We start from the raw sequence: 9241 nt of genomic DNA, 5'->3' as shown, positions 1-9241 counted from the left end.
ATGACGAATTCCCTCGTGTCACTTGCGCGCTGCTGACGACTGCGACACTGTAGGTGGAGCGGAAGCCTTATGCCAACTTTGCGGTGATGAAGGGCTGCCTCAAGGCTTTGTCGAACGCAAGAGAGACGTGCCTGAGGAGGCTCGAGTTCCATCACCACACGGTGCTCCCTGCGCCAGCCTTGGAAGCGGTCCACAAATCCATCGTTCATTACGCGCGTTGCTGTGGCATGTGCTATCGACCAGCATAATCCTGCATCGCTCCGCACTCGGGCAAGACGTTCGTCTCAGCCAGCGCTGTCAACTCGTCTCCACGCCGTTGTCACAATCAGTCTAAAACACGTCGCGTCTCGTACTCGATAAGCTTAACGCAACATCCAGATTGGCGTCGTGAGGGTGACAGTACATAGTCTGGGGCGGTCGCCTCAACCGAGCGCAATAGGAGTACGTGCTGGCCACGATCCACTGGCGATCCACACCGGAGAGTCTCGACCTCTGGCTAAATCCTACCCCCGTCATTCGTTATTACCGCCCCTTGCATATCAGAAAATACTCCACGCGCTATAACCGTTGTTTGTTTTGCTCTGTTTGCGGCGACGGCGTTTTTACTTTGGCTCGGGTTTGGGAACCATCGCAGAAGGACGACCCTGATTGTTGTGGTCTCGTGCGGCAGCGGCGGGGAGATCGCTGGCGCCAGCGAAGCCAAAAATAAGATCGAGAGGATGAGCGTGCTACCGTCATCTTATTGTGCCTCACGGACGCGGCTTAGCGTGGGCGGCTTCCTCTCCTAAACTAGGTAAAGAGGAAGGTGCGCGCCTTAGTGCCGATCGCTGATTCGCTATCAGTGCATCGTACCTGCATTTTGCATTGGTGACCGCAAGGCGGTTCAAAATAACGTTGGTTCCCATCTCGACCTCCTTGCTCACCTCCTCCACGGTCTCGCCCACCTTCACTCATTCTTCCCTCGTCGACTTATCGCTTCACTCTTTCAGCGATATCTCGCATTACGCTCTTTCCCACCTTGTGTCTCTCGTTCTCTATCAATCCACCAGCTTGCGAACCGACGGTGCTATCAGGTGCGTATCCGCTTGTTCCCGTTGGCGGCCGTCACATTCCGCCAAGCCTCCGCGCGAATGTACAACCACAACACCAAACAGAAGCAACGCGAGCGGGACAACGAGAACTAACATGCAAACAGCAACTACACTCCTTAATCAACACTACCAACCTCAGAGTTATCTGCACGCCATCGACACGCCCTAACGAAACACAATACCACCCATATCATAATGATGAACATCAACCTTATCAAGCGCAGCGAGGATGGCAGCCTTAGCTCTACCCACCTCGCCCTGCTCGTTACCCTCATGATGCTTGTTCTCCTCGGCATGTTATGCATAGGAGGCCTCATGTTCCTCCGCAGCGTTCGCAGAGGCAGGAAACAAGCCCAGGCCGACCCAGAACTTCCCGTCTACGAGAAGCGCCAATCAAATGTCAACCGCCTGACTATCACTGCGATGCCGTACAAGGGCCGGGAATCCGTCATCACCTACTCCGAAAAGCAGAACCTCATGGACAGCCCTACCAGCCCGGTACCCGAGATCCGCATCACCTTCCCCGACGAGGTCGACGAGTCCGGCAAGCAACAATCGGGCCGCGTTGTCGTCGTTCGCGTTGGAGACCACAGTGTCGGACTGGAGCCTGTACAAGAGGACCTCCCAGCCTACCAGCGCGACGCATCAGACCGCTTCGACTCGCTCGACCTGGATCGCATGGGCGGACTGAAGGAGAAGGACGACAAATACTACTCATGAATCTCATGACACCAATCTCAACACCCGGCTAGACTGATGCTACGGAAAGTCTAGCAGCCCGGGCCTCCCAGCCACTTGGCTACGACCGACTACCCTTGATGACGGCTATACCGCGCTGATTGTCAGCTTCTCCGTTCCTGCTGAAGCTGTGGCATAGCCGGCAGGGCACACCATTTATGTATATTCTCGGAGTTGACTGGCCATTTTGCTGTATACCCCCTGATGATTGGCCATCTCTTCAACGAGGTTTCTACACCTCTTACATAACTCTTATTCACTAATGTATGATATACAACTCACTCTCTAGCGACTGCGCAGAGCAGCATGAGAGCCAATACAATCCTTTGTCAAGACATACAAAACGCGTGCATTTGATCGTGATGTGAAGTTGACGTGGATGAACCAGCGCATGCAGGGTCTTTGGGTATTCTGGTACGAACGGGAAGCATGCAGGCATGATGTCAAGGCTCGTATTACAAGTCCCAAGCACAGCTAGCGACGGGCGCGAGGCGCGTACCTCGATGGCGGATGCATGGCATCGGAGGCTCGGCGAAATGGGTGATCCACTTGTGGATGCTTGCGACACATCCTCACTTTTGTAAACAGCGCACCAACTTTCTTCCCATGGATTCTGTCGCTCCTTGAGGCCTCTTCAGCCATTTGAATCCCATTGAATCTTCATTTCGCATTCGCTAAGCGCCAATTGGCCACCCCTCTCTATCCGCCATGGAGAACGGCGAGGTCTTCACGCCTCTGTCCGACATCACCGCCGGCCGGAGCACCGCGCCCAAAGTTCAGAAGCCGGCGCAACAGCCACAACAGCAGCAGCCGTCGCAAGGTCAGCGGACAGCTGTACACGATCCTGATAAGGCGAAGAGGCTTGGGCAGGTGCACTTCAAGGCTGCTCATGGCATCATTGTCGCTTTCTTTACCTTCATACTGTAAGTTTCTCCATCGCAGCCCCCTCCCGGCTTTCCCCTCAAGACATGCATCGCTGACGGCTACCAGAATACTTCACATCCTCGGCATCTACCTCTTCACGAGCGGCTTCCTTCTCACGCGATTGGTGCTCGACCACAAGTCAGAATGCGCCCTCCCCCCAATCGACTCTGCGAACGCGTACACACCGGGCGACGCGGAAAAGGGGTGCTGGCACCCGAAGACATTCAACAAGGCAGTCGTCATCATCGTCGACGCGCTGCGATATGACTTCACGGTGCCCTTCCCCGAACAATTCGAACCTGTCGATCTCGCTGTCGAGGCCGAGAACCCGTCCCAAGCCCCTCCAATCGCCCCGCGCCATTTCCACAATGCTTTCCCCGTGCTATACGAGACGGCGAGGAACCAGCCTCAGAACGCATTCCTCTTGCCCTTCATCGCTGACCCGCCGACGGCCACGATGCAGAGGTTGAAGGGGCTCACAACGGGTACCTTGCCCACCTTTATCGATGTGGGCAGCAACTTTGCGGGCCAGGAGATTCTCGAGGATAACTTGATTGGACAACTGAAGAATGCGGGCAAGAGGATGGTCCACCTCGGTGACGACACATGGCACGCTCTTTTCCCGGACTACTTCGAGCCGAACCTCACGCACGCGTACGATTCGTTCAACGTCTGGGATCTCCACACTGTTGACTATGGCGTGAGTGAGCACATTTTCCCACTTTTGCAGGCTGAGAATGCCGACAAGTGGGATGTCATATTCGGTCACTATCTGGGCGTGGACCATGCTGGACACCGTTACGGACCCGATCACCCTGCTATGGCCGCCAAGTTGAGCGAGATGGACAAGGTCTTCCAGCGCATGATTAGGTCCATCGATGACGACACTCTGTTGGTTGTTATGGGCGATCACGGTATGGACGCGAAGGGTGACCATGGAGGAGAGTCAGATGATGAAATCCAGGCTGCGCTGTGGATGTACTCGAAGAAGGGTATATTTGGGCGCAGCAAACCTGCCTATGTCGCGCCCCCGGCCAACGCAAAGACCCGGCCAGTGGGACAGATCGATCTAGTCCCGACTCTCTCGCTTCTCCTAGGCATGCCCATACCCTTCAACAACCTCGGAAAGCCCATCGAAGAGGCTTTCATCGGCAAGGACGGCGCTGACTACAAGAATCTGGCTACTGTCAACCGACTGGCAGCTGCGCAAATCCACAACTACCAAAATGAGTATGCCAAGGTCCGTGGCATTGCTGATAGCGCACGAGCTTCTTCGCTTGCCCTCTGGAAGAACGCAAATGACGCGTGGAACTCGCTCGGAAAGTCCAAGGCCAACAGTGATGAGATGCGCCAGGCGTACGAGGCTTTCGGTGCTTACCAGCGCGATACGCTGCGCATCTGCCGCGACCTTTGGGCTCGATTCGACGTCCCTAGGATGGTCAGTGGTGTCACAGTATTGGCTGCCAGTCTGATAGTAGTCGCACTTTACGCTAGAATCCTTCATGGCGATCGTGCCGACGTCACTCCTGTCTTCTTCACCAGAGGTGCCATTGGTCTGGTCCTCGGGGGTATCGTTGGTGTTGGCTTTACCATCTTCATGCCAGTGGACGCCAAGTCGCACGTTCTTGTCCTCTCCTCTGCCCTTAGTGGAATCGTTGGCTGTGCGTCTACGTTCTACTCGCTGAGTTACCGCCTCATGCCTCCGATGCCCAACAGCATCTGGGGCTGGACGAGTGTCATCTTCACTCTTGCGCTCTCTGGCGGCTTTGCAGCTAACTCATTCACCATCTGGGAGGACGAGATTCTCTTGTACTTCCTGACCACCTTTGGTGTTCTTGCGCTTATCTCATCTTTCCGTCGAAAGAGTATTTCAGACCGCACTCTAGGCGCTTACCACTCCATCTTGTTCACCATCTTGCTTAGGGTTGCGAGCTTCTCGAGACTGTGCAGAGAAGAGCAGATGCCGTACTGCAAGTCCACATACTATGGATCCGCTCTGTCAACTACGTCCGCACCATGGCAACTCGCCATCCCCGTAGCCGCCGCAATCCTCATCCCCACGTTCATCAAGAGCTACTATGACGGCACCAAGAGCTACCAGCACTACGCGACCCTTTGGATAGGTCTCGCACTGCGCTTCGGCCTAATGATGTCCGCCGCATACTGGGCCCTCGACGCCGCCGACGACGGTGAATGGGCCCCAGGCTGGGAAAACATCATCCGCATCACGAAGCGCTTCCTCGCCCAGATCGTCCTCGCCATCAGCATGGCTTTTGGCTACTCAATCTACAACTGGTCCAAGCCCCTCCTCAACGTCATCATCAACAAAGACGGCGGCGTCGACGAAAACGGCGCGCCCAAGGAAGAAGTCATCATCCACGGTTTCGCAAACGTCCACGGCTCGCGCTACGCCCTCCTCATCACCATCTGGTACCTCGCCGTCGCCGTGTTGCAGAAACCCATGGGCGCAGGTGCAATCGGCATCTTAGTCTGGCAACTCTTCTCCCTCTTCGAAATCATCGACACGAACAACCTGCGTCAATCCGCCATCGGCCCCGTCGTCCTCGGCCTCCTCGGCTCCTTCCACTTCTTCAAAACAGGCCACCAAGCCACCCTCTCCTCCATCCAATGGGAATCCGCTTTCATCCCCTTGACCAAGATACGTTACCCATGGACCCCTATCATCGTCATCCTCAATACCTTCGGCGCACAGATTCTTTGCGCTATTGCGGTACCCGCGTGTGTGCTTTGGAAGGTTAAGCCTCAGAAGAAGGGCCTGCTTAGTGTGGTTACGAAGGCGGTGGCTACGCATATTCTGTTTTATGCGACTGTTAATCTGGCGACGACGATGTGGGCGGGGCATTTGAGGAGGCATCTTATGCTTTATAGGATCTTTTGTCCTAGGTTTATGGTTGGGGCTGTGGTGTTGTTGGTGGTGGATGTGGTGTTGATTGTTATTGCGCTGTGGGGGACGCGCATGAGTATGTTGAGTACGGCGGAGGTGTTTGGGTTTGGGGGGTAGATGACAAGTGGGTGAGAGGTGGAGAGGCGGTGGATGTAGTACTGCTGCTGTTGCGTCTAGTCCGGCCTGTACCCGCCTCAGTGTCTGAGTGCGCAGGTTGAAATGGTTGTATAGCATCGCATGTATCGGCGCGGGCTTAGTTGTTGATGGATTAGCATCGCCTGCAACGTCTTTTTTGTTTCTTTGTGTTCAATGTAAGAAACATGTGAGAGTATAATCATGTGCGACTTCCTTATTCGATGTTTTTTTCTCACACCGTCTCGTCGCTCCATCATTTTGGTTCTTGCCGTTCGCTCCTGCTCCTTCCGGAGTCAAACGCCCCAGATTGGCCCAGATTGGCCCCGAGACATACCGCTCTCTTACCTTCCGCCTCTAGCTATCCTCTCGCGGTTCTCCCGCCAATGTATTGGCAACCTATTACGTCACCCGGTGTGATATAGTGGCGAAGTCAGGTAAAGGTAAAGGCAGCCGCGTCTCCATCGCTCCTGCCATTGGCGACCACCCATATAAAGCACTTTTCTGGATTTCTCCTCCGTCTCTCCTCCACCAAACTTGGTCCGCACATAAAAAAGCATACTTATTGCCCAGTTGTTCTGGCACTCTCTTATCGAGCAACCCTCACTGCGTTATCGCTAGCCGCCCGGAATTTGGCAGAGGCTGGGTAACTATTACCACGGCACGACCAGTACCTATCTCCGAAATAGGTGTGTGCTTGACCAAGGCGCTGAAGAGGCCGGTCAGTCTTGTGTTCTTTGTTAGTGTAGTAATGGAATGATACTGACTGTTGCTGCAGGTCGCTGCGACGACTAGTTCCTCTACTTGCTGGACCTGGACTCCGGTCTCCGCTTCACTTTACGACAGCCCGGAATCCCAACCCACCGACCAGATAAGACCGGACACATTACAGCATGGCTGTCGTGGCAGGACAGCTAGGAAGTCTGGCGTATGTACACCAACGAATCGAGGATCTTCCCTATGGCACCCTCGTCGAGGAGGATTTGTTCGACGACTCGACCGGGGCGGTGCCAATCAAGGGGCTGAGCACACCGCTCAGTCTCAAGGACCGCTGTTTGAGACGCCTATCGAAGATGCTGGATGCGGAAGCCACCGTACAGAATGTACCCACTGACAATAGCATCCATATCTTCCTAACACGAAGCCAAGAGTCGGTCCGCTCTACCGTTCTACTGGACGAGCAGTTGCGAAAACACGTGCGCGAACTTGAAGGTTCGCTGAAGTCCATTGCGCAAGGATCTGGTATGGCTGTTATGTCCATCTACATACACTTCTCACTAATACACTCAGGTCCACATTACAAGGATGCATGCGAAGACCTCTGGGAGATCATTCTTGTGGCCAACTACAGCAAAGTCTATCCAGTCATACAAGCTCTTCAACAGCTGTTCAAGAATAATCAAGGCACTTTTGACCATCTCGTGACGAGAATGTTCGGCATCGACGATATCGACAGTAAAGGCTCAAGACTAGACCGAGAGCTCGGCGATCAGATAATCACCATGTCTCATCATGTCAACGGCTTCGATTGTTCCATGAGGGAATCGAACACGCTAATCCGCTTTACTGCCACGATGATAAAGACACTGTCCAACCTACGAGACCGAATGATCTTTCTCCTTGAGAAGAGCGCCTTGGCCGACAAGCTTTTCGGACTCATCTGCCAAGTTAGTTTTCCTGAGCGTGTCTATGCTACTTTGATACGGAGTGCTAGAGCTTCACACAAGTTCAGGAACGTCACGTTCCATTTGGGGCCCCCCTCACCGGCAAAGACTGTCTCATTTGCAAGCCCGCTGGTGACCGCGACGCCACGAACCAGGATCGTTCGCTCCTCACCATCAAAAGAGAAGTCGAAGCAGGTACTGCGATACGAAGCCACGGCGGACGCAACAGTGACGACAACGCCTGCCCTTCTCTCTTTTCTTCCTCCTCCCCCTTCAGCTGTCCAGCGCTACCTGCCTCGAAAAGACCGGAACCTCGCCCTTAGTTGCCTCGAGCCTGCTGAAAAGCAGATGACCGCACAACTCGCCGATACCGTGCTTCGAGGAAATTTGCTATCTACGCAGACAGCCGCATGGTACAATTTCGGCTTCGTCACCGCCAAGGATGAGGACCAAGAGCGACAACTTGCAGGCCTGTATGCCGAACTACTGAAGGAGGCCGTTGATCCTGAAGCCACGTTCTGCGAGCTTCAGACCGCCCTCAAGACCAACTCCATCGTCAGCGTCTTTGACAAGTACAACTACGCCCAATTTCGCGAACTGTTCCCGTGCCTGAACACCTTCTTAACCACACCACCACACAAGCGCTCCACCGTATGGCGTCTACGGCAATTCATCCTAGACCCATCCGATGACGAACCGCCCCCATGTCTACAGCGCGACTACGGCTTCAAGTACTGTCGCCAACGCGAAGAGGTCCTCCGGCTCAAGGAGATTCACACCAATGCGCTGCAGAAGATGGGGCCGAAAAGCCTCCATGAAGCCTGCGTCAACGGCCGACTATACGAGAATGCGGTACGAGAGGGAGTCGTCGTTGCTGGCAAGGACAAGCGTTTCTTGGCGAATGACTATCCGTCACCGTTTGTTGGTCTGGACAGTCCACGTGGCCTTGAGCCATATCTTGGCCGTTTCTAGAAGCAGAGCTTGAAGCTGTAGGTGAGGACGAGGATGAGGGTGGCGGATATGATGCGCACGGCGGTGAGCCTTGATCATCCGCTTGACAAGCTCTAGGAGAAGGGCTTGAAGCGATCACTAGGTTTCTGGCTTCCCTGCGCTTAATGCGGGATGACGTGTGCATGTCCATCGGGCGATGATTTCGGGTATGGGTTTTGCTTTCGGAATTTGCGGTTTGGTAAGTGGCCTCCACGTACCTCATGGCCACAAAAAAAGGCGCTGCAGTATACCCATGAGTTCTGGTGCCAAGGAAGGCGGCTGCGTGGACATGACTTGGACGATCGACTCTTTTGACTTGCTGCTTATCATCTTGATCATCTCAAAATTTGGGTTTTGCGTGCGAAAATGGGTATCTGGGACACCTTTTTAGCACTAAACTGAGTAGCGGTTGAGGCATGCAATCTACTCATTTTGAAACATACCTCCTCTTGGTCAACTCGTGATATCTTCGATGCGCGTTGCAGGACCGGCCATGCTTTTCCGCGTCTTTGTTATTTGGAATCTGAGCTTGCTGTCTCATCCTCGCCTTCTCCGTCGAGAAATCATGCACGTGATACTACTGCCCGTGGACGCACATGTAAACCCCCCTCGACATCGTATCTTCTTCTCCATTACACACATGCCCACCGGGCACTCTCAAAGACGCCGATGAAGGATACATGGCGCTTTCTCGAAAAACGCCAATCCCCATATGGCATGTCTGTCCCTCGGTCTTCTTCCTCTTTTTAAAAATGCCCGGAAGCTCGCGCGCATGTGCAGAGCAGAGATCTTCTCCT

General features: G+C 54.2%; 3 protein-coding genes across 3 annotated transcripts; all 3 read left to right on the top strand.

Annotated features, from left to right (window-relative positions):
* Positions 1 to 1286: 1286 nt before the first annotated feature.
* On the top strand, positions 1287 to 1811 carry J4E92_010181 (uncharacterized protein; the record flags this gene model as incomplete). Its single annotated transcript, XM_051501522.1, has 1 exon — positions 1287 to 1811. The coding sequence occupies one exon, from the start codon at positions 1287 to 1289 to the stop codon at positions 1809 to 1811; it is 525 nt and encodes a 174-aa protein (XP_051348307.1).
* Positions 1812 to 2537: 726 nt separating this feature from the next.
* On the top strand, positions 2538 to 5775 carry J4E92_010180 (uncharacterized protein; the record flags this gene model as incomplete). Its single annotated transcript, XM_051501521.1, has 2 exons — positions 2538 to 2752; positions 2820 to 5775. 2 exons carry the CDS (start codon positions 2538 to 2540, stop codon positions 5773 to 5775), a joined length of 3171 nt encoding a protein of 1056 aa, XP_051348306.1.
* A 908-nt stretch (positions 5776 to 6683) lies between these two features.
* J4E92_010179 (uncharacterized protein) lies at positions 6684 to 8426 on the top strand (the record flags this gene model as incomplete). Its single annotated transcript, XM_051501520.1, has 1 exon — positions 6684 to 8426. The coding sequence occupies one exon, from the start codon at positions 6684 to 6686 to the stop codon at positions 8424 to 8426; it is 1743 nt and encodes a 580-aa protein (XP_051348305.1).
* Positions 8427 to 9241: the final 815 nt, after the last annotated feature.

The sequence above is a fragment of the Alternaria infectoria genome (genome assembly GCF_024043175.1).
Source record: "Alternaria infectoria strain BMP 0036 chromosome Unknown scaffold_32, whole genome shotgun sequence".
NCBI lineage: Eukaryota > Fungi > Ascomycota > Dothideomycetes > Pleosporales > Pleosporaceae > Alternaria > Alternaria infectoria.
The sequence above is the reverse complement of the archived record's forward strand: the minus strand, read 5'-3'. Positions and strand labels throughout refer to the sequence as shown.